General features: G+C 50.1%; 1 protein-coding gene across 1 annotated transcript in view; it reads left to right on the top strand.

The window, feature by feature from the left end:
• DPP6 (dipeptidyl peptidase like 6) overlaps nt 1-25357 on the top strand; it is an 824646-nt gene that overhangs the window by 734074 nt on the left and 65215 nt on the right. The window contains exons 13-16 of the mRNA XM_024129132.3: nt 2815-2922; nt 5145-5236; nt 5916-5963; nt 7587-7705. Of these exons, the coding sequence (XP_023984900.1) occupies nt 2815-2922; nt 5145-5236; nt 5916-5963; nt 7587-7705 (367 nt within the window). The remainder of the gene's footprint in view (nt 1-2814; nt 2923-5144; nt 5237-5915; nt 5964-7586; nt 7706-25357) is intronic.

The raw sequence follows: 25357 nt of genomic DNA, 5'->3' as shown, positions 1-25357 counted from the left end.
CAACGGGAGAGGCCACAACAGTGAGAGGCCCGCGTACCACAAAAAAATAAAATAAAAAATCTGTCTTGTTGCTGCATCCTTCACGACCCTGCGAGGTCCTGGGTGGCGAGTTAGGAATGTATTTAAGGCCAACCTGCCATCTGCCGCCGGGGAAGCTGCTGGCAGCCACTTCATGCGCGTTGTCACAAAGGGGCCACAGAGCTCACCCCCGCTGCCCAGGGCCGCATCAGAGGAGGAGAGGACTGGGGTCTGGACGGTTCTGCCGACCCTGGGGAGACCCAGGGCGCGAAGATCATGTGGTCTTCTGAGTGCTCGTTGCCAGGGGAGTGGGGGTGGGCGAGGGCAGTCCTGGGGCCATGGTCTGAGCCTCTGTTCCCGCCCCCCATCTTTTCCTCCCGTCTCCTTCCTAGGCCTCAGCGTGGACCCCTCAAATCCCCCACGAGCCCACGAGAAGAGGGTGAAGACCCACTAAGTTCCCTCTTCTCTGGGAATACTCCAGAGAAATAGGCAGCCCCTCCCCCGCACACACACACCGTCACTGCTGCCGTGACCTTCAAAGTGGGTCCTGGGGAAGGTCCACTAGGGGCCCTGCAGGCCCGAGGCCATTTGGGGTAGAACCCAGGACCCATCTTGTGTTTGACGAGTCACTACCGCAGGTCAATTTCTGACAATCTTTCTTCTTTAACCAGAATTTTGGTTTTGTGATTTCAAAATTCAGGCAGGGAGATTGACCAGATGAATGTATCTGAACCATAGAAAGAATGGGCAGAAAGTCTACAAATAGCTCACAGAAAGTCTTTCACCAATAAAAAGGACTCATTCTTCATAGATCTGCTCGATTGGAGGTGGAGAAACCAGGCCGGCCCTGGTACGATAAATGCCCTGTTACCCAGAGGGCTAGAAACGCTTCTCCTCAAATCCAGGAAAGTCAGAACCAGGATTAAAATCCAGGTCTCCTAGTCAAAAGTCATTGCACTTTTTCACTAAAAATGTTATTTACTACATAAGAAACCAAGTCTCCGAGAGGTTCAAAGGCTGGTCCTTCACCTGCCGGCTGTGGAATGTTCCCAGGATCAATGTAAAGATGACATTGCAATGCTTGAGTCCTTCTCAGTGTAACAGCAATGTTTCAGGCCTGAATTAATTATTTATTACATTTACTCATAGTATTTTTCTCTGCCAAAAGTACAAATGTTTCCCCAGAAAACGGAAGCAGTATTGCGGTATCCCTCCTGCAGTTGGCAAATAAAAGTACATTTAAAAAGCCAGATTTACTGCTGGTTTTTCCATTTCCTCTATTTTTAAATACCATACTTCCAACACTAAATAGAAAAATAAATATTTGCAGATTACAGGTTTCATTTTACTGCAAATATTCATGAAGATTAAATGTCACTTTAATCACATGTTGGTTTATTTCTCTGGGCGTCTCATATTTGCATGTGTTCGTTCGCTGCAGGGAAATGAGTTTTCCTCGTGCCAGCTGGGGTTTATTTACCATTTGTCCTCGTTCACATTAGCGTGAGGCTCCTTGAATCAGAAAACGTGTATCGTAGCCAACTAATTGGTGTTCACGGATGGAAACGTTCAAGCTGGAGCTTCCTAGAGGCTGAGACGCCAATCCCTTTTGCCTATTAAGGCGACAGCCAACCCACAGCGGGTGGCTGGGGGCTGAGCGGTGGCTTCTCAGCTTTGGGGGTGAGGGCCAGGCCAAGATGCAGCAACATGCTACAGGCGCTGGCTTTGAGTGCAGCCTGGAATTCTTCCCTCCGGGGAAAACTGGGAATGCTGATTTGTTTCCAGGGAGAAGTGACAGTAGATCCAAGCAAACACGTGCCATCTAGTAAATGCCCGTGTGGAACCTCCTTCTCGTTAGAAGCCGAGTAATAAGCACAGTGAGCCCCCGGGAATAGCGTGTGCTCTCACCTACGTCATAGAACGCGCAGAATCTGTCCTTGTTTGCTGGGGTTTTTTTTCTTTCTTTCTCTTCTCTTGTCTCCTTGGTGGGCTATTCAGTATGAGGTGGATTTTATTAAATAAAAGAACAAAACACAGAATGGAAAGACTAGAATCCATTTTTAGGCAAAATCAGGTTTGTGATTGTTCAGAATCATGATAGATAGTAAACACCCCTGGTGATGTAAATGAACTTATTTACAACACAGAAATAGACTCACAGACATAGAAAACAAACTTATGGTTACCAGAGGAGATAGCAGGGTTGCGGGGGAGATAAATTAGGGGTTTGGGATTAATATACACACACTACTATGTATAAATTAGATAAACAACAAGGACCTGCTGTACAGCACAGGGAACTGTCTTGTAATAAACTATAATGGAAGAGAATCTGAAAAAAAATATATATATATATAACTGAATCACTTTACTGTACGCCTGAAGCTAACACAACATTGTAAATCAACTATGTTTCAGTTTTTTAAAATGGTTTAAAAAAAATGCCCCTGGAGAATTGGGCCACAGGTAAGCGGGGAGCCCAGCCCTGCACTTGTTTAGTGCTGAGTTCCTGTTTGGCTTGGTGAGCTGGGTGTCCTGTGAACCAGGGGACACCTGTGTGTCCGCCTCTGCTTAGGCCGTTGCCTTTGAATTCCTCTGAATTCCTCATTATTTTCTTAGGAAACTGGAGGTTTGACTTGTGATTCCCAAGGAGAGCAAAGGCCCCACACAGCGTTTAGCCTTTCAACTGCATCTCTCATTGGCAATTACATGGAAAGTGTATCTCAAAATGTAGTTTATCCTGGTTCAACCCCTTCAAAACAGTCTGTAGACTTAATCGATGGCTTTCGTCCGCAGAACGAAGAGCCAGTGTTCTCCAAAGACGGCCGGAAGTTCTTCTTTGTCCGAGCGATCCCGCAGGGCGGGCAGGGGAAGTTCTACCACATCATGGTATCCTCCTCCCAGGTGAGCTTCCTAGTTTCCTGCTCTGCTGGGGGAGGGGGTCCCTGGGGGCCTTCCCCCCACCTCAGCAGGGGAGCTAAGTGCTCCCTGGGGGAAGCCGAGCCCTGAAACTGGAAGGCGGGTCCCCATGTGGAGATGGACGGGGCCTTCATCAGCCAGCCGTCCTGACTGGGCAGGGGTGGCGTTCGTGCCTCCTGTAATTGCTCAAAAATACAAATGACACTTCTGATGATATCAGAGGACACTGGGTGCATTGCTGGGTCTGAGCCCAGGACACGTGTGTGTAGACCGCTTTGTCGATCCGCCTGCATTGGCCTTTCCTCCCTCTGCTGGGTCCTAGGGGCTGGGCCCAGCGTCCTTGTGGCCCCAGGGCATCCCACCTCGACGGCCAGCCAGATGCACTGCCGTTCCCTATGCTGCAGCCGCGGGATAAGAGCAGAGCATCACTGAGCAGGGAATGTGGGGGCTGAATATAGGTGTGTTTGGGAAGAGCAGACAGCCTGGTGAATGCCACCTCCTGCAGAGCGGGCACCCGGGGGCCTGCCCCCTCCCCACGGGGTGGGACCCCGGAGCTGCACTCAGGGAACCCTGCCCTCAGGAGGAAGGTGAGGGGCTGCGGGCCTCCCGTCAGCACTGCCCTCGGCCTCAGTCAGTGGGGCTTCCAGGTTGAAGCAGAGTCTAAGGAGATCAGGGCATGGGAATAAAATTTTATTTTTAAAAAAGTTATCAAAAATATTCTGTGCGGGCTTCCCTGGTGGCACAGTGTTTGGGAGTCCGCCTGCCGATGCGGGAAGCGCGGGTTCGTGCCCCGGTCTGGGGGGATCCTGTGTGCCGCGGAGCGGCTGGGCCCGTGGGCCATGGCTGCTGGGCCTGCGCGTCCGGGGCCTGCGCTCCGCGGCGGGGGAGGCTGCAGCGGTGGGGGGCCCGCGTACCGCAAAAAAAAAAAAAAAAAAAAATCTGTGGATATAAAGTAGAAGATTTATATTCATGACATGACCCAAAAGGCAATCTCCAAAGCAGAATTCCAAGAATGTCCCACATGGAGCAGCTTTGATAGAACAGGAACGGAAACTCGGCTGTGGCTCCAGGACAGGGACCACGTTGACTCAGAGACTTAGATACAGATGTTTTAGTTTTCAAGCCACTTAATTGCATGACTTACAGAACGGCTACAGACGGGCTGACGTTCAGCTCTTTACTCCTAAGGCCTGGGTGCTGTGGCCCCAGATTCCTGGTTTCTTATTTGGGGTCACTTCAGTCAAGACTTAAAATGCTGGATGTTCCCTTCAGCCCATCGCGGATTCACCCCTGTGACCAGCATGGGCTGAGGACCCGTTAGTCATCCAGCAGGGGCAGGTCCCCCCGCTCCCCAGGAGCCCCTCGGCCCCCACTGCCCTCCGGCACCCCTGGCCGCCCGCTTCTCCCGCCTGGTCCTGCCCGCACAGGCTCTCCCTTCTCCCGAGGCCATCGCTGGGGTCCCCGTGCCCCACAGTGTGAGCCTCGGGCCCCGGGCCTGATTTAACAGCATTCGCGCTGCATCTGTGCCCGGGGCACCCGGCCTTGGAACAGCCGGCCTGTGGCGCATATGCCTCAGCATCTCACAGCCCGTTCCTGTTGGGATGGTCACGTCTTCCTCCTTCTGTTGTGATGTGTTGTCATGACTGTTCTGCTCTGGGAGGCACTCAGGGAGAGACAGTGTGTGCAAACGCACAACATGCGATAAAGTTTCAAGCCATCCTTGTGAAGAACGGTGGAGAACGACGAAGATCCAGGGGGGTTTTTTCTCCCTCCCTCCCTCCTCCCTCCCTCCCTCCCTCCCTCCTCCCTCCCTCCCTTCATTCTTCCCTGCCTTCCCTCCCTCCATCCTTTCTTTATTCTTTCTCTACTGCCTTGCCATGTCTCACCCACGTCCCCATATTCCTCTTTCCTCCCTCCTCGTCCCCCTGTGATGATGACCCGCTGATCAGATTTACAGATGGTGAAGGAACAATATCAGCAGTGTATGAAGCGCTGACGCTTAAGATGCAGAGCTCACGGTGGGAGTTGCTGGTGGGCTGGGTGCTTGTTGATCGCAGGGCAGCTGTGGGCGCCGGCCCTCCAGGCGGGCACTCAGAGAAGGGGCGGGGCTACGGCCTAAGGGTGGTCAGCCTGTGTCCGAGGGCCCCGGGCCAAGAAGCGAGGCTGGGCCCAGCCCTCCCCCACCCCGTTTCCCGTCTGTGTTCCAGCCTAACAGCAGCAATGACAACATCCAGTCCATCACCTCTGGGGACTGGGACGCGACCAAGATCCTGTCCTACGACGAGAAGCGGAGTAAGATGTGAGTGCGCGTGCGGCCCCCAGCTCGGCGCCGCCTCTCTGTTCTCCTCCGCTCACCCTGTGCTCAGCACTCTCCCTCTCGCGCAGCGCCTCGAGGCCCTGGTTTCTTCACGCAAGCGCGCCCTTAGATTCCCGCCCGACCCCCCCACGTCCCCCGTCTCGAGGTCCCCGTGAGGACGTCGGGCCTGCAGCCAGGCCTGTGGCTGAGACGGTGGCCGTGCGGGGTGGCTGAGCCTTTGCTGGTTCCGGCCGGGACCCAAGGGCGCTGTGAGCCCAAGTGCGTCGTGAGCCTGGCCTCGTTCAGGACCCGCTCCTGTCCTGGTGCAGGTTCACTGCTTTCCCCGCTTCTCAGAGACTAGGGCCAAGACTGAAAGAGGTCAAGTGCCTTACTCCAGGCTGCCCGGTCAGTGACAGGAGGAGCTAGGGTTCAGCTCGGGCGGTCGGGGAGTCCCCGCGGGAGCCAGGGTTCCCACGCAGGGGTCCCGGATGGGCATCGGCCACCGAGTCATGGGGTCAGCCTTTGCGTCCAGCGTGGAGCTGGACGTTCCCGGGCGGGAACGTTCTCTCGGTGGGCCCTGAGCAGCGCGTCCTCGGGGAGGTCTGCAGAGACCGAGCCTGGCACGCAGAAACACACCTGCCCCGCAGCCAACTAACTGCCGTGCGCCTGCTGGTCTTTGCAGCTACTTCCTCAGCACGGAGGACCTGCCGAGGAGACGCCAGCTGTACAGGTGCGTCCCCCGACCCCCGCGCGCGGCCGCCTCCCGCCAGAGGCTTCGCGTTCCAGAGTCACACCCGTCAGCAGTACGTGGGGGGCGGCAGGGAGAGGCGCCAGCACGCGTGACACAGTTTGGGGAGAAATAACCGAAGATGCCGAGGCCCCCAGATGGGAGGCATTATCGTATTTTTCTGCTTTTGCCAGACTGAGTCTCTCCCTCGGTAGACGTCTGACAGTCTTTCCTTTCACCTTAGTCGAAGCTGAACTTGGAAGGCTCACTCTCGGCCGGGATTTCACAGGAGGGAACTGGGGATTGGGAATGTACGGGTGGACTGGGGTGGGGTGGGCCCTACTACCCCGGGCTCCTCCACGTGGGCGCTGGCTGAGTTCCGAAGTCTCGAAGGGGGCGGAGCAGCGCTGGCCTCTGCATCCTGCGGAGGACAAGGGGTTCTCCAGGGTCCGTCCACCTTCAGCATAAACCTCGTGACCTGCCCCCCGCCCCAGCTCCCGATCTCACCAGGGAGAACTTGTGCTTCTGAAGCGGGGTTCTCCCGAGGAGCCTTTTGCCAGTAAAGCGGAGGAGGACGTGAGGCACTGTCACCTCCACCCCTTTGCTCTCCAGACGGGAAGGAGGGGGCAGCTGGTTCCTGCTCCACGCACGAGGGCCACCTAAGAGGACGCTGCTGCGTGTGGCCCTCGTGGTCTGGACGGAGCCGAGGCCAGGCTCCCCTGCCCCACCGCCGGGAGTCGGAGAAGCCCCATCGGGTGCACGCCGCCCTCCGGTCCGCCGGCCCCTCTGCTGAGAGTCAGGGCTGCACTAGGGAGAGAGGCACTGCCCTTCGGAGGCAGAGGAAACTCCGGCGAGCCCACGCCGTCACACGTCTGCTCCTCTCTGTGGACGGCTCATCTCTGCTTGTCTGCCAGGACATCCCCACCAGTCCCGTCACCAAATTGGCCAAGGCGACGGCGGCCGGCCGCCTGCGCCGCCCCCGACCTGTCCTGCCTCCCGTGAAGCGTCTTCACTCCTGTGGACCGCTTCCCCATTAGCAGCCTTCCCACGCCACACACTCAGACCTGGACTTCTTCCAGGCCTGCTGGAAGATGCCTCGGTATCTTACAGCTTCTGGAAGCACATGCTAGGCCTTCTTGACGTGAAACTGCTTCACCGAGCGGCCCTGGGTGAACCCGCGGGAGTGAGAAGCAGCCCCGGCCCCTCCTCCCCGGCTGTGCCGGCGGCCGGAGCCCCCGCCGCTGCCGTTTCCGGAGCCCCTGCCCTGGCCTGTCCCGGCGGCAGCGCTCTGAGGGCAGTGGAAGGTCCAGAACACGTAGCTCCTGTTCCCAAGGTGCCGATCGCCTGCCCACAGGGATGAGGCGCTAGAAACCAGAGCCCACACCCGGCTGTCCCATCAGGACACGCCCGGGCCTGCGTGACTCCCAGGGAGCAGCCGTGCCGAGCGCTCCTGGCGGGGGGCAGCCCTTCGGGACGGCCCCGTGGGAGGGTGACAGCAGAGCCCGCACTCGAGGCGTGCCAGCAGGGAGACGGGTGGGAGGATGGCGCCCCCAGATCACCGCGCGGGGGCCGGTAGCCGAGGGTCTCGCCCCTGGTGACAGCCCCGCCCGCTCCCTGTCCCTGCAGCGCCAACACGGTGGGCAACTTCAACAGGCAGTGCCTGTCCTGCGACCTGGTGGACAACTGCGCCTACTTCAGCGCCTCTTTCAGCCCCGGCGCCGACTTCTTCCTGCTCAAGTGCGAAGGTGAGTTCTGCCACCGAGCGACACCTCTTTCTAAGGCGCCCCCGGGACCCGGCAGGAGCTCCGCCATCCCAGGACAGGTAGGGCCGCGAGCTGCGGACGTCGGCTCGCAGGAGCAGCCTTCCTGGGTCACCTCTGCCAGGTGTGTTACTGATATTCTACACCTTATAAAGGGTTGCAGCTTATCAGAGTGCTTTCTACAGGCTGTGCCGGTTAATCCCAAAGTCCACCTACATTTTCCTTAAAAAAATGTGTATCTTACACATTGATGGACATAGGCCATCTGTAAAGGTAATAAAACAATTTCAAAAATTCTTAAGCATATGTAAGGATTGAGATAATATAAAAGAAGATTCAGACAGGAAAAAAATTCTTTTCCTACGACCGAATTCATGGATAATTTATTCCAAACTTTAGAAAGTTCTTGATCACACCAGTCAGCATATACAAAATAGTAGACCAAGTCCCATCGTGGACACAAAGAAATATCTTTGCATCTTGTCCTCATGTCTTGAAAAGATAAGATAGGAACCCACGGAAAGGTAAGAAATAATAAATATGGTTGTAGCAAAGTACATCTGAGAGAAGAGCTTGATCTACTGAGATAATCTCAAGGGGTGAAAGTACACTACGGGCAGAGACAGGCCGACACCAGGTACGATTGAATCCTACGGCCCCGGGTGAAGAATGAAGAATCTTTTATCAGACTGCCTGTGATAGCCACTCAGTAGTTCGGGACCTCAGCCTCTTTTTATCAGCGTTGTCATCCAAAATCTCAGCCCCTCCTCACCAAGCTCAGTCCCAGACATTCTCCTAGGATAATGTGATGGGAGAAAATTGTGTGTTGGGGGGTCGGGGGCGGTTCTGAAATGCAGCACTAGCCCCCAGTCCCCTTGAAGCTCATCTTACCGGACTCCTCTTTTGCCAGCAAGACCGGTTGCCCCAGGGCAGGACTCTCATGATATTACACGTTGGGGAAGTGCAGAGGTGTATAGAGCTCAGAGACTGGGAAATGTGGTGAGCAGACCCACTAGGGGAAAGAGACAGCAGCCTGACAGGAGCTGCAGGGTCAGAAGTCTGAAGTCTTACCTGTCGAAGGAGGAAGTGGCTTTACAATGCGGAAGGTCGTGATAAGATACAGAAGGGGAAATTGAAGTCGATCTAAAGAAGAACTTTAGAACGTCCTAGAAAGAATGGTTGGGTGGGAAAGGTGACAGAACCTCCCTCAAGGAAGGTCTCTAAACGAGGGCAGACATCAGGTACCAGAAATAGGTTTAAATACGAGGCCGAGAGTAAGCTGGGGGCCTCAAGGTCCGTGTTGTAACTGGCCGAGGCGGTCACGATTTGGATCTCGTTCTTGGGTTCTTACTAACGTTCACTAGTATTTGCTCCATCGTCATCTTTCACGGAACCCAGCCTCTTATCTATCAGCAAATTCTTTCTCTGCTTCCCTTAGCTCCTGCTAAGCTCTGCAGGGTCTTCTCACTCCAGAGTTTAGTGGGAATGGCCTCGTTCTGAGGACGGCAGCCTTCTGTTGTCCAGTTTCCACAGACTCCAGCCCAGGGTTGAAATTGAAAGGTTCTTCCAGGACATCTGTGGCCCCGGGTTCAGGCAAGGAAGCTCCCACGTCCGTGCGGTGGATGAAAAAATGGCACCCATGTTGGGAAGCCACTTGGACAGTGTGCGTGGAGGTCACTGAACAGTCGTTCAAGTGCAGATTTCCCATCCTGCAAGCGTCCCATCCTGAGGGGGAGATAACATTTCTTTTTATGTTTGTGTCCCAGCCAGTCTGAGGACGTTTTCTCTTTATAAAGCTGCTTGTATTGTGTGGTCTGCGGATATTTTGTGTGAAGAGATAGGTCCTCAGTTGTCACGGTGAAGGAAAACAGAAGCAGAGAACACGTACGGCCATCCCAGGTCACAGACATGACTCAGCCCCTGAGACCACCGTGACCTCAGCTTCAGAAGGCTGGGGCGCCCCTCCCCACAAATGCCTGGATCCACTAGTAACGGAACAGATTCCTGGAATTTGAAGGATAGGAGACCTCAGAGACCATCTGATCTGATCTCCATCCCCTGCTCCATTTTATTAAGAAACTTAACTCTTAATTGATCATGGAGTTGCCACCTCAGGATTTTCTGAATCATTTAAAACCTATTTAAAGATTTAGCCTATTGCCACTTAAGATAAACATAAACTAGCCCTGTTTCCTACAAAACTGCTCTTTAAAATTTTTTCTATTAATAACCTATTTTCTGGCTAATGTAACTTGTATGCCCAAATCAACCTTTCCCCTAAAACCTAATCAAAACCTCATTTTAAAAAAGGGATTTTCTAAAAAGACGTAAATTTACAAAGACCGCAGAATGGATGAGGTGACTGAAGCAGCCAACTTTACAGTTTACGGCTGCGGCTTGGACACAGTTACAGCACTAAGTGCCTTAGCGCACCCTGAAGCCAAATCCTGATCGTGCGGTGAGGAGAGCTGAGCGGACACCCAGTTCACACCATAGGCACTGGGGGTAACAGCCGTTGGGGATGCAAAGGTGGGTTTAATGACATTTCAAAGGAGAAATGATTACACACTCGGTTGGATTGCTTGGGCTGTTTTGTTGGTGAAGAAGCCTTGAGGAAAGCTTCACACGTGAGGTAGCATTTCAGATAAAGGTGTGGGTAGGGTCAGAATGTGAAACGCAGCCCAGAGGGGCAAAAATGCAAGTGAGAAGAAAAGTGAGAGAGCAGGAGTCGTCGTGTGGAGGGGTCTTTGCAGCCTGCGAGTCGCGATCAACTTTGTGGACGCACGCGTGTAAGAGGCGGATTTACGATCCAAAAATAATTTTATTTTCCCACATTTCTCAGTAGATATAAATGTAGACCCCAACGTGTGGCTCACAGCAACGTTTATTAAACTCCACGTCCCCTCCTGTGTATTTCTTTCACATCCCAGAGCTGCTCTGAGAGACTGTTGAAAGCCTTTGACCAACATTTAACTTCTCCTCCTCCTCCTGCAGGACTTTATTGTGGGTATTACCTTTGCCTCTCAGATGCAACCAGAATAACAGCAACACAAGAATGTCTCCTTTTTGGGCTGAGGGAAGATGTAGGGGCAACTGGACGGTTCTCTGTGGTCAGTTAGGGGAAGGAAAATCTGTGAATGCTCCCGCATTCAAAATTGCTTGGCCCGTCATGAAGGGAACTACAGATACTCGGCGTGGGCAGAGATTATGGTCAAAGGATTTAGTAACTAGGGCAAGGTGGACCCCAACCAGCTGCAATAGAGGCGCAGTCAGAGCAGACGCAGACCCACACCACATTAGTCCATAAGGGCTAGGTATCATAGCAGATGTGAAATTGTGACAGCCCCGTATAAACTTAGCCCTTCTTCCTCCTGCCCGTGGACTTCCTATTATGATCGTTTCTGGTAGGTTTATCTGATGTGGATCTGTCCCCTTAGCTTACACTGTAGTGCTGAGTGTTGTAACGCCGTCATAGTGGATTATAGCTCATCAACTGCTTGCAGTCGGTACTTCTGTTTAATTAGACCTCTGGTGTATTGTTTTCCTCTTAATGTCCAGTTAGTCTGCTGTAGTATGTCTTGTCCTTCCTCCTCACTGTAGCGTTTCATTTAGTCTCATCGTCATGTACTTTCTTCTCTAATTTTTCATTAACATTTCTTCTGTGGTTTCTCAAAGCTTGCCACTTTTATATTTTTTTATAATTTTCAAGTTCGTAATTTTTATTAAGTATGCGACCACTTAAAAGTACATACATTATTTTTATACCTTTGCACACTGCTAGATTAAACATAGATTAAAATAGAATATAGGTAAGTAAAGACTCGGAAATGTTTGTAACGCTCATATCCACTCATTACATAGCCAGATCCCATCTATCTGTGTCCATATTTGTATCTAAACGGCATGGGTTTTAGGTGATCACCAGATACTTGCATAAGAGACACGTGTAAACCATATTCAGTAGAACCTCGTGGAAACTCACTTACCTTTTTAATATAGAGGTTTAGGTTCCTTTCCAGATCTCTGGGGTCTGGCAGTGAAGCCAGCTGCATCCAAAAGATTGTATTATGACATAACATTTTATAATGGAATCATATCTATTCTGGGGTATACCAGTAAGCCGTTGTTTACATGCTTAGTTGGTTTCAATGACCCTGGGAGATGGCTAACAGAAATACGTTAATATTTCTCCAGCTTCTTACGATTTGAAAAGTACATTCTTATGGTATAATACTTGACATTCATATTCCCTTTTTTTTTTTTGAACCTTTGAAAGGCATTTTTTTCTGGAGTACCGTTGATTTACAATGTTGTGTTAGTTTCAGGTGTACAGCAAAGTGAATCCATTCTTTTTCAGATTCTTTACAAAACAGAAACCGACTCACAGATCTCGAAATCAAACTTACGGTTACCAAAGGGGGAACGTGGGGGGAAGTGATACATTAGGAGATTGGGATGAACACAGACACAGTACTTCACCTAAAATAGATAACTAACAGGGAACTATACTGAATATCCTGTGGTAACATATTCCCATTTCTGACACCTTGCAATTTTTACTCTTATCACAAACAGACCTACTTAGAGTTCCCTAAGCTCAGTGTTCCCCAGTTCCAGGCTTTTGTCTCTGACTGCCTGATGAACTCCCGTGCATCCTCCAAGGTTCCTCTCAGGCAAGGGTCCATTTTTATCCCCTCCCAGGAGGGTTGAACTGGCAGCGGTGAGCTCGCCCGGGCAGCGTGGATGTGACTGTGGGTTCGCCCTGAGACCGGTGCCTCGGACGGACGCTTGACTCCGCAGCTGTTGGGGTCACCTGCGTCAGAAGCCTGGGACCCGCACCCTCCAGTCCTGGAAAAGCCCAGTCTTATCGCTAAAGAGAAATGCGCTCACCTTCTGTGTGAGTTTCCTGGGGCTGCTGCGACTGCGTGGCCTAAGGCAACAGAAACTCATTCTCTCACAGCCCTGGAGGCGGGGTCTGAACGCGGGTTGTGGGCTGCGGGGCTGGTCCCTCCTGGAAGCAGGGGGGAGGGTCTGCTCCGAGCCCCTCCCCCATCCTAGGCGCAGCCCCTCCCTGTGCCGGCCTCCAGAGCCTCTCCTAGCAAGGACACCAGTCACGGGGCCCCCGAACCCCGAGCGGCCTCCTCTTACCTTGGTCACATGTACAAATAATTGGTTATAGTTTCTTCCAAATAGGGTCTTGTCCACAGGCGCTGGGGGTTAGGACTTTGCCACATCTTTGGGGGGACACAACTCAACTCACAGCGACTCCCCCCACCCGAGACCCATATCACCTTCTCGAATAAGAAAGAGAGGACAGAAAACTCTATTGCTGTTCTTCTCGGGGACGCAGAACCAAGGGCAGCCACGGTAGGCTGAGTACCAGAGACCATTCTTAACGGTTTTACCACATTCCAGAAGGCAGGAGAGGGCCCCCTGGGAAAGTAGTGGGATGCAGACGGTGTCTTTGGAAGGTAACTCTGACGTGTTAGAGGAAGAAGACGGCTCCAGTGTCCATTTCCTCCAGGAATTCTTCCAGGTCATCGGGCGAAATAAATCCTCACGTTTCACGGGGCTGTGAGAAGTGGTTGGGCTTCTCCTCCCCAAATAAACTCGACCCTGAACAACTGAGTCAGAGCACCCAGTTCATGAGCTCTTGAGTTTTCACGATCACAGCCTCTGTGTAGAGAAGTGGCCTTTCCTCTTCAAACTGAAGCCCAGGAACACGGTTCATTTCCCTGTAAGTTTGTCAGGAGGACTCCACCATCCCTGTTTCCGGGAAACATCTGAACACCAGCAGGAAAACGGGCCCCGTGTGTGAATCAGGTGTGTGCAGCTTCATCTGAAACATTTTTTATATTTTTAAAAATAAATAAATGAACATCTTTTTCTTGGAACAAACGAGAGAACTAGAACATTTCCTTCCCATTCTGAGCGAGGAGAGAAACAACCTGCAGTAGTGACTCGCGCCGCAGAGCGAGCCTCCGCCTCCCGCCGTGAAACCCTGGTGTAGGGGCTGCTCTTAAGGCCACCGCGTCAGCAGCCTAGTTTATCAAGACGGGCTTCTCCATCTTGAAGTCGAATGGAAACAAAATAGGACCCAAGCTGATAATAAAGTGAATGACTCTGTCCTGATTACTGCCCTTACTGTTAAGTTCTCCCGGGGGCCTCTACCATTGCCAGCTTTGCCGCCATCAGGAAGCATATGGAAAAGGTGGTGACGGGGCAGTGAAGTCAGAGTCCGAAGGCCTGGGCTGGACTCAAGGCTCTGCCACTTACTGGCTCTGTGACTCGGGCGTGACAGTTAAGCTTGCTAAATCCCCCGTTTCCTCATCCGGAAAATCAGGGGAATAACTGTACTGTCTCATCCAGTCAGGAGGATTAATCAAGAGAATGCGTGTAAAGAGCTTAGCCTGGTATCTGATACGTAGCGAATGCTTAATAAATGGTAACGAATGTGATCACAGCTGTCATCACCACAGCAATCAATTAAGAATGTCTTAGATGTTTGCTGGCTACTAACTCGGGATCCAAGGGTTGGGGCTGAGGCTACAGAGGGTTACAGCGTCCATGAAATTAAGTCACACCCCTTACTTAGTGCCTCCCCACGAACAGACGCCCTCATCCCTCACAAGCTGGAGCTGGGAGCCCTGGGTCTGCGCTTACACTAGCAGAGTAGAAAGTTCCAGAAGGGAGCATGACTGCCGCAGTCTCGGAGCACTAACCAACCATCGGGTAGGCGTGGCAGTGAAGCGGCTGGTGGCTTCAGGGGTGCCTCTGCCTGAGGGGCCTCCACAGCTGGGTCTTGGCAGTGTTAGGAAGTAACCACATTTTCCCCATTTCTTGATATTTCCTCTCTCCGTGCCATGTCCCCTCTTTGCCTTTACTCCTTCAGACACCCAGTGCTGCCAGCTGCCCCGGCCGCATCCTGCCCTTGGGAACCGTAATTAAGTGGGAAAACGCACACGGCTGTGCGTCTGCGCCAGTGAGTGCGCTTGGAGTCTTGTTCGTAACGGAGCAGTGGAGAAGGCCGGGTGGAAAATCAGAGTCAGTCTCGCAGCCCAGCTCCCCTTGACCGGAAGCTGCTGGCCGCGGCACAGTGGATGAGAAGGATTCAGAGGCCAGGCCGAGGTTCGGTGAGAAAGAATGTCATCAGCGATTGATGCGTCACGTGTGCCTCGTGCAGCAGTGAGGGGGAGGGATGCCCGCGTGCCACGCACCTGTCACGTGTGGTGCCATCCCCTGAACGAAGTGAGTGCGCCCCTCATGCGGAAACTGACATGGGACATATTTGGAGGCTGAGGTCCATCCTGAGCTCACCTTGTCCTACAGAATGAAGTAAAGCACATTTTCTTACAGGGAGCTACTGTCTTAAAGCATTGTGGTCGGGGAGGTGAAAGAGATAACACATCATTTCAGAGAACAGAAATGTGCATTTGTGAAGGAACATTCGTGGAGACCCCGTGACTGGAAGGAACAGAAATGGCTACAATCCTGACACCCCACAGAAGGTCTCCCGAGGGAAGGCTGCTGCCCAGAACTCCCGGTTGAAGGACAGCTCTGCCTGTCGTGCGTCTTTGGATGGGGGAAAAGGAAGACCCAGATCCCTCCAAAGAGACCTGGGGTAACACTGGTTCACACTCACCCCTACAGTGTACAGCTAAGCAGGTGTCCCCTATGTCCTGGCCCAACGTAGGGATTATATATGCCGCTTCTATTCAGGTTATTTCAAAGCACTCGCATCCAACTATAAATGAGGAGCCTCAAAGCTAAATAATAATAATAATAACATAAATGCTAACGATATAACATTTATCATTATAAAGAATATAATAAATAGATAATGTTAATAATAAATAGTCTGCATCATTGAGGCAAGTCTGTTAATTAGCTTCAAACATGTAGGCTGATAGCAAGTCTCAACAACAGGATGTGAAAGGGGAAAACAAATGGTTTGGTTCTGTAAACTACCTAATCCTCTAGGCATCTCTTAATCCAAGTTCCCAAGGCATTGACCTGGGCTGCCCTTTTTAATTGTGGGTTTGTCCAGGTGAATGTTTGGAACTGGGTTTGAAACTCCTTGGAGCATTGCTTGTGTGTCTGAGGGTGAGACCATCTGTTCAATCTCTCCAACATTTGGAGCTACTCCCTTTGAGGTTGCAGTTTCCAAGAACAAGGAGAGGGATTCTCGAGGCAGGTGATCTCACGAGCATCGTTACACAGATGCTTTGGAAGATGCTATACTCATCAGTAGACGCTGCCAGCCCCCCAGCGTACCCTCCGTAGGAGCCCTATTGCTCCCTGATAACAACCAAAGAAACAGAACTTCTCACTTTCCCAGGTAGCACTTCCCTGTCACCCAGCAAGTGTCTGAACTGGGCTGGTGCCTGGTGCCAGCAAACTTTTCTGCAAAATGGAGGTCATATCCTGGTAGTGTGCTGCTTGAAATGTGCATGAAAAATAGATAATGTTATTTGATGCAACAGCAGTGCCCCTAGACCCATCCACTGCTTTCCTCCTGCACCCTAACTCTAGGTGGTAACAGCCTTTACTCGCTAGTCTGCCTTCAGGGTCTCCCTCTGACCAGTCCACTTCCCTCCCGAGTACCAGACCCTACTTCCTAAAGGTTATTTCTCCGCCGAATGTCTTCCTGGGCACATACATTTCTCTCTTTTCTAAGTAAAATGGTAGGGCTTCCCTGGTGGCGCAGTGGTTGAGAACCTGCCTGCTAATGCAGGGAAGACGGGTTCGAGCCCTGGTCTGGGAGGATCCCACATGCCGCGGAGCGGCTGGGCCCGTGAGCCACAGCTACTGAGCCTGCGCGTCTGGAGCCTGTGCTCCGCAACAAGAGAGGCCGCGATAGTGAGAGGCCCGCGCACCGCGATGAAGAGGGGCCCCCGCTCGCCGTAACTAGAGAAAGCCCTCGCCCAGAAACGAAGACCCAACAGCAAAAATAAATTAATTAATTAATAAACTCTAAGTGAAATGGTAGAAGAAACATAACAGTAAAAAATAAATGACTCCCCTGGGCCACCGAAAAGGAGACCTTCAATGGAACAGGACATGGAAGGGTTTTTGAAAAGTAAATATAAATGGACCACATTGAAAATGAAAGCCGACGACTAGGATATGTGGCACGATTGGTGAAAGACACGGTTACCAAAACATTAAAAATAAAGTTTGTTTTCCCAGAATTCAGATCAGAGCGGAGGCGACAGGGGATGGGAGCTGAAGGTCATCATGGAGTAAGATAGCCTCATTTAGGGGGCTGAGAGGGGACGCCCACCCCCTGCTCCAACAGCTGCGGGCTAACATATTTGCCCTGCACAGTTAACGAGACGCTTGGCCGTGGGGGTCTCCTGGAGTGGACACTGGCCGGAGCAGGAAGTGGGGCTGTGCCTTGAGTGGCCTCAAAGACAAGGAGCCCAAGCGCTAAGGACGGCGGCTAACTGCTGCCCCCGCCCACCCCCGGGACCCGGCATCACTGGGCCCCGCCCACCATCAGGACCCGGCATCACTGGGCCCCGCCCACCATCAGGACCCGGCATCACTGGGCCCCTGCTCACCCCCGGGACCCGGCATCAGCATCGTAGCGTCTGTGACCACCGCGAGGGGATGCACTCCTGAACAGGACCCTCCCCGCCACATGGCAGCAGGCAACCAGAGATCGCTGAGACACAAAAGAAATGTGAAAGGGAGGCCTCAGACTGAACATCAGAAACAGAAACCCCAGGAGAAACATTCGCACGATCACTTCTATTTACTGCTGTAAGTCTCACTGGAAATGTCCTCAAAGAGTTCCTAGGAGGTGCCACGTTGAAGATCCAAGAACAGGCCGCTGGCAAAAAAGTAGACAGACTGCTGGAGATCTAACAAAATGTTTACCAAGGTATTTTTTTTAAGTTTCGAAAGAAGAACCGAGTCGATGTTGTAAGCATGTGCCCCAGTTTCCCCAACAAGAGCCTGAGGTGATAGCTCCTGAAGACCAGTGGAGGCCAGGTCACTGTTGTTAGTGCCCCTCCCTTCACTCTCAGAAGTGCCCCTGTTTGGGCCAAATTATTAGCAGAACGCCATCAAACAGTAACTTGGAAAGCCCAGCGGAAGGATTTCCCAGAAGGCCTTTGCTTTCACACATCTGCTAAAGGGTTAATCTCCAACGTAAGCACCTGTGTTGATCTTATGGGCTTTGCGTCAAGGCCATAAGACTTGTGTTGGCTGCCAGAAAGCTTAGAGTGACGTTTATAGCCCATGTGGGTAGGTCTTTGCAACACACATTTGTTATTCTAGCTGTTTTCCTGGATTTCTCTCTGTCTTTTTTTTTTGTCTTTATTTTTACATTGTTCTGCTTTTCTCATCCACTCTTTTTATGCTTATTTTTATCTATGCATTTATATCTTTAGCATTCAAGGCCCCCCTCAGCCTGGCCCCCCCGTGCTTACCCCAGCTGTAGAGCGCTATTCCTGGGTTGGAGCATTTCAAACACTTAGCGGCACGACCAGTTTCCAAGTGAAATGTTAAAGGAACTAATTCCTATCTGCCTTAAATCCTTTTTGTCTCAGGACCCAGGGCAGATAGACAGAAAATAGGTGAAAGGGGAGTAAGTGAGCAGTTGACTGGCAGGTGGAAATCAAACGGCCCCTTCAAATAGCATTCAAGGGTTTCCCTGGTGGCGCAGTGGTTGAGAGTCCGCCTGCCGATGCAGGGGACACGGGTTCGTGCCCCGGTCCGGGAAGATCCCACATGCCGCGGACGTGCGTCCGGAGCCTGTACTCCGAAACGGGAGAGGCCACGACAGTGAGAGGCCCCGTACCGCAAAAAAAAAAAAAAAAAATAGCATTCAAGGCCCCCCTCAGCCTGGCCCCCCCGTGCTTACCCCACCTGTAGAGCGCTATTCCTGGGTTAGAGCATTTCAAACACTTAGCGGCACGACCAGTTTCCAAGTGAAATGTTAAAGGAACTAATACAAAACAGATAAAAATGATGTCTTACTAGCATTAAAAGTTCAGAAGTATAGCATGTGCTTTTCACTTGACTCAAAGAAGGCAATAAGACTATTTTGATGAACACAAAATGTGCATAACATAAGTTAGGGAACGCAGGTAAAAGTTACAGCCTTTTCTTAATCACCTTCAACATCCACGAAATTAACCACACCTTCAGAACCACTGCTGCCCTTCTTTTAGGGCCACTGTTGGAATAAAAAATGGCTTAGGTTTTTCTGTTATTTCAATACCTATAAAGCTCTCTACCTAAACCTTCGAGGCCTGTTAAATATCTTACACAACCTCCCAGGTCCAACCCGTGAACTTCCTCTGATCACACCCTCTCCCTCCTCGGGGCTCTGAGAGCATTTTTTTGCCGCTCTTATCTTTTGTATCTTCTACCCCTCACTTCCAGGCGCCAAGCTCACCAAGGCAGGGCCTGTTTGATTGGCATCTGCACAGCAGCCTCATAACAGACTGAATATTGATACATGAACGTTCACCGAGCGCCAGCAATGTGCCGGGGCTCTGACATGCGCCCGCTGTGTTCTGGAGGCCTGGAGACCCAGCCCAAGGCCCGAGGGAGCAGATCTGTGAAAGCGTTCCTCCCCCGCTTCCTGCACAGCTGCCCACTGACACGCCCAGGGCCCCCTCCCCCGCCCCCCAGGTGCTGGTCAGTTTTCCCCACAGCGCATCTCACACCTGCTGCTGATCTTCATGTGTTTTCAGTGCCCGTCTCACCCAGGGATGTCAGCTCTGTGTGGCAGGAACTTTGCATTACCCACCACTTTGATCCCAGTTTCTAGAACATTGCCTGCACACAGCGGGTCCTCAACAAATAAGTATTAATAGTTTTTGAAGGGATGAATAAAATCGACATCAAAATGCTACACTTTGGGGCCAATATAGACTGAACTTAAAGTCACAGTTATACCTTAGAACTTCCTAGAAAAGAAGCTAATTCACATGCCCTTGTAGGGTGCCATAAATGCCACCTCACGTGATCTAGAAAACCAAAATATTCTTTAAAACATTATCTCCTGCCGTCACACACGCATACTTTTGTATGCTTACAAGATGCAGAACACTATGAACACTGATTTAATTTTTTTAGAAATGTTGTAAACGAAGAAAGATGGTCAAAAGCAATAAAAATAATGTAATATGCCATTTAAAATCATACGTTTAGGAGATTGGCCTAAATGAATTTTCTAACTGAATATAGACCTTCTGGCAGACTTCACATGTTTCTTCTCTTTTGCTTCAGAGGGAAGCCCTGGGGTGGGGCCTGTGGGTAAAGTTCAGGGAACAATGTTTCAACTTCATGTAAAGAAAAATCCAGAAGAGTTAGGAGCATCATGATGTGTTTGTAACTGTAGGTGTGACGTATGTACACACGGTGACCATTGAAGCTTCCGTCCCGGGAGTTCTCCAGGTGGAGACTAGCTAACCAGTAAGAGATGTCTCAGGAGGGTCCCTGTGGCTTTTGGGGACTAGATGACCTAGGATCCTTGCCCTAGTAGGAATCTCTGGTTGTTCTTTTCCGATGCCGACCCAATAGAGCAACTTTAGGGACCATCCCAGGAGCCAGGCAGATTTGACACCTTCTCCAGACACCTGGGGTCTCTGGCCACATACAGTGGTGCTTATTTGAATAATGAAAAACTGAACACATTGAGAGATCCTAACGTACATTCTACGTCATCACCAAATCTGTTGGATCAGTGAAGTCAAAATGTAGTATTTGGCTAGATGTACTGGGTCGTCTTTTTTGGAAACATGATGGTGGCCAGGTAAGGGGGTGTGGCGTCTCTTTCACAGACCCTCCGGTAGCCAGTGAGCCCTAGCGCTTCGTGCCCTGGCCGTCTACAGTAAGTTGTACTTTGCTGCCTTTGCCTCACTTCACGATGCCTTAGGTAGGATTTGACTGCTCTTTCATTGTGTCAGAGCCTGATTTCATAATCTGGATCACTTTTCAAAAAAGACACTTGGAAAATACCAATTTTGTTTTTCCACTTAGTGGTTACTGGTGAAAATTTAGTTTTTTAGATGCACGTAAGGGAGCATTTCTTCTGGACTAAAGGAATCCTCTTCTTAAACAAACACTGCTGGCCTATTTTGATCAACAGTAAAATATCCATCCGTGTCCTCTACCCATGTTTGAATAGTAGGTGACTTTTTTTAAAACCAGGGAACATTATCTTATTGCCTAGCACAAATGAATTACAAGAATTAGATTGGAAACGTCTAGCTAGCTCTTAACAAAAGTTTCCATTTTAGACAAGGAGACATAAAAAGAACTGATCCCAAACTTAATTATTGATGCTAATGGAGAAGAAAGGAATAAGGGAAAACCAGATGCTTCTGTAGCCAGGCATCTCTTCTTCTCCCAAACCTCGCTGTTTAAGAGAATGTGGGCAAACGCAAGGCTTAGTGGGGAAGGAAGGGATGTGAATGAGTGAACCCCATTTCGTGTATTACAATGGGGAGCAGCGGGGGGGACACAGACGAGAACGGACACTGCTCGGCCCCAGTCAGTTGTCCCCTTTCAGAAACTGTTATCTTCCGGTATTTCAACCCAAGTTCAGAATCCATATTTTTATATAAACATCTGATTTCTAAATGTTGGAAACCAACTAAAATTTGACACATTTTCCTTTTGGCCAAATAAAACATTTGCAGGCCACATCTGGCCCACAGGTGACCAGTTTGTGGTGTCCTGGTAGCGATGCTCTGGATTGTCAAAGGTAATTTCTTGTTTCTTGGTCCCGCTTATAAGCTGCCCACTTGGTTATCATGAAATAACCAAGCTTAAGGAGGCAGAGGGGGAGCTGTGAGAGAGGCGGAAGTGTTTCCGTCTCAAGGATCCGTCCCTGGACACTCATATGGACCCACAGTACTTTTTATACTCATCTCTGAGAGTATTTTGACTCTGCTTGTAGTTAATTCCCAGCTCTCCAGCACAGTGGAGTAAAGCAGTGGTCACATTAATAAAGTCTTCCCATCATACCATACGTGAATTAGCTTCTACGACCTGAGGATATCTATCACTTATTCTGCTAGCTGTAAATTAAACTTTCTTTGATGCTCCAGGAGGATGGTTGGTATTGTCAGTGCTTCCTGACGGTGACTTCAACATGGGTTCTTGTGAGGAAGAAAGAGTGTTATCACAAAAAGGATGGTGGTGATGGTAACTTCACTTGCACTGATTCACTGTTGAGGAAACCGGGCACAGAGCTCAGTGACGCAGCCAAACCACCAGCCAGTTATAGCAGAGTTGGCACCAGACCCCAAACCATCTGACCAAGCCCGTGTCTCTGCCAGTGCCATCCTTCTCCTGGTTAATACAGCGGCTGGTCATTCAGAGTTCTCTGTGCTCGGTACATTGGACACGGAGAAAGAACAAAAGAAGCAAACCTGAAGACTCACTAAGGAAAAGGTGGAAAAGAAAGATTAAAGTCACACTTGACTCTCATGAGCTCTGCTGTTGTTATGAACCCCAGTTGTCCAGCTTCAAAACAGGTGAGACAATGGAAGAAGACAGTGGTCTGAGGCTCTCGCGCTCCCCCCGGGAGATTCACATGCTAATAATGAACCAGCCAACACGGCACTGCCGTGAGGAGTGTTCATATGTAAGCACACAGAACTCATAATGTCACATTCAACGTATGTCAGCTCCTAACAGTTAGAAGAACGGGAGCCACACAGAATCACGTGAATCGTGGGTGACCCCGATCCTATGCCCTCTGCACTCCATGCATGGCAGGAGTTCAATGAGTATTGGATGCCTACAAAGAGAAACAAAGATTTTTGTGGATGGAAAGGGTCTCTAGTAATTGTGGTTTTTTAATTTACTCTTTTATTGGAGTATAATTGATTTACAATGTGTTAATTTCTGCTGTACAGCAAAGTGACTCGGCTATACACATATATATGTACATTCTTTTTTTTTAATATATTCTTTTCCGTTATGGCTTATCTCTAGTAATTGTTGGGAAGAGGATTAAGTAAGTGTTGGTTTAGCTTTAGAAAAAGTCTGTCTCCTATACCAGTCTTCTTCCCTTCTAGAAATTAAAGTAGACGTATTTTCTTGGTCAATACTATACATTTAAAACATATGCCCTGCAATTATTAGCATGGTTGACCAATTTTCTTTGAAATTCCGACTCCCTGGACCAGTTTCCTTATTATCTTCCCAATTGTCTCATCACGGAAGTGGCACTGGGTAGTTACTGTGGGCTAAGAGAAATTCACAAGGGGAGGTGTTCATTCTCTCCCAATTCCCAGATGCTTCTTGGGGCTCCCCCGGTGTGAAAAATAGAGAAGAGCCATGTGATTGGGGTTATAAATCAAACGTGGGGCAGTAGCTGTCTTCTTCAATGCTATCCAACAACAACGAAAAAGCCAAAATTTGAAAAATGAATTAGAAAAAGGAGAAAAACACCTTACAAAGTGCTATCTTCAGGAAATATGGGGCCAAATAAGTCAGCAGCCTTTTTCCCTTAATGGAGATAAAGTAGAATCGTGTACTTGAAATAGTCAAATTCAAAGAAAAATGGGCAGAGACCTCTGGCTAAACGTTATATCTGCTTTTGCTCCCATTAATTTTTTCTCCTAGAAGAAGGTATTAGATGGTGTTAGACAGTTGTTGAGTGATAATACAGCACCTTAAACGCATTTTTTAAAGCCATCTATTTTATACTTTGTAGCTGTCAGTCCATAGGTAGTGAGACAAAATGGACATGAATATAAGAATGCATGCACACAGAATAACATCTATCATTAGACGTAATCTTTTAGTATATATGTTAAGCTATGTTGACAAGGGGTTTAAGTTTTTATTACTTGTTTCCACTTAGAATGGTAATATATACTACTTTTAATCAGTATTATGGAGAGAGAGAATGTAAAAGCCTCGCTGAAATCTACCCTCTTCCAGATACACATGGATACACTTTAAGATATCCACTGGGTGTTGAAATTTTAAACCAGCTCTTCCTCATCTTTTCTCATCCTATTGTTTCTCCTCCTTCCTTCCCTCCCTTACCCTCCCCTCCTTCTCCTCCCTCCCATCCTCTTCCCTTCCTTCCCTCTCCTCTCCTCCTTCCCGCCCTCCGCCCTCCCTTCCTTCCCCTCCCCCTTCCCTTGGTGACCGGTTCAGTCCTGAAGCCTTTGGCTGGGGTAGGACAAGGCAGGCTTCTGCACAGGGGAGTCATGGGTGACTACACCTCAGCCAGGTGACAAGGGAGCCCTGGGTGGGGTGTCAGGACCTGGGCAGAGGGAGGAGGCGTCCATGCAGGGAACCCCTGCTCGTGGGAAGTCGGAGCCTGAGAATCGTAAGGAGGGCGTGGACCCAAAAGGGCAGCCTGCTGTGGGGAGTGGGAGCCCCCGCAGCGGGAGGAGGGGGTGGCAGGGTGATGGAAAATGGTTTACGTTTCGGGGGGTGGATCAAATCAGTAAGAATACCGAGTTTCTGGGTGTCGGAGAGGAAAGTCGCCAGCGTGGAAAGCAAAGAACAGAGTGAGTCCCTGTGTGGTGCTGGCCTGGGACAGGGTGGGAGGTGTGGCCCCCGGTCTCCCGAATGCAGCGCTGTGCTCCAGAGCTGCGACCTTTGCTATAAAAGACGTTACTGGGACAATTGGCCAGACCCAAAAGGGGTCTGAGGATTAGGCCATAGTCGTGCATCAGTGTTGATTTCCTGAGTTTGATGGTGCTGTTGTGGGTTTGTAGGAGAGGCCTTGTTTGTAGGAAATGCACAACCCCCAGGGCATCAGGGCGGCAACTCATCCTCAGATGCTTCAGGGGAAGCAAGTTCTTCGTATTATACTTGCAGCTGTACTGTAAGTTTGAAACGGCTGTAAAATCTTTTTTTACATTATACAAAACTTGTTTTAAATAAACTGTGTGCTGGCAAAGTCAAGGAACTGAGGTATAATAGTCACCCAGCATCTAGATAGCAAACGCTGCCCCCCTTCCTCAAGCACACGGCTATTAGCAAATGACGAAGTCTTATTCTGTGAAAATGTTTAACGCTTTCTAAAGAGACGACATTGCCTATATGACCGCCTCCACCCAAGACCCCTTGTCTTCCCTGATGCATTCTGGTGGGATATGTTGAACGCTGACCACATAAAATATGTCCATGTTGCAAGAATCAATATATGTGCTTTATGAATGTAATTATACTAGAATATCACAGTTATAGTTCAGGGAGAAAATCTGAAATGTCTCCCCTGGGCTCTTTGATCCAGACGGGTGTCTGTATGCCTCCATCCAACCCACCTTTCAGAGAAACGGTTACATATCCCTCAGTTTTAAAAGGTCATAAATTTTATTTTATTTTTTTTTCAGCTTCAGTGTTCACGTTTATTCCCGTTATCACATTTACATATCTGTTGTGCTTTTTCTATCACTCTCTGCCTCCGGGTCTTTTTTTTTTTTTTTTTTTAACATCTTGATTGGAGTATAATTGCTTTACAGTGGTGTGTTAGTTTTTGCTTTACAACAAGGTGAATCAGTTATACATATACATATGTTCCCATATCTCTTCCCTCTTGCGTCTCCCTCCCTCCCACCCTCCCTATCCCACCCCTCTAGGTGGTCACAGAGCACCGAGCTGATCTCCCTGTGCTATGCGGCTGCTTCCCACTAGCTATCT

The sequence above is a fragment of the Physeter macrocephalus genome, chromosome 5 (genome assembly GCF_002837175.3).
Source record: "Physeter macrocephalus isolate SW-GA chromosome 5, ASM283717v5, whole genome shotgun sequence".
NCBI classification, from domain to species: domain Eukaryota; kingdom Metazoa; phylum Chordata; class Mammalia; order Artiodactyla; family Physeteridae; genus Physeter; species Physeter macrocephalus.
The sequence above is the reverse complement of the archived record's forward strand: the minus strand, read 5'-3'. Positions and strand labels throughout refer to the sequence as shown.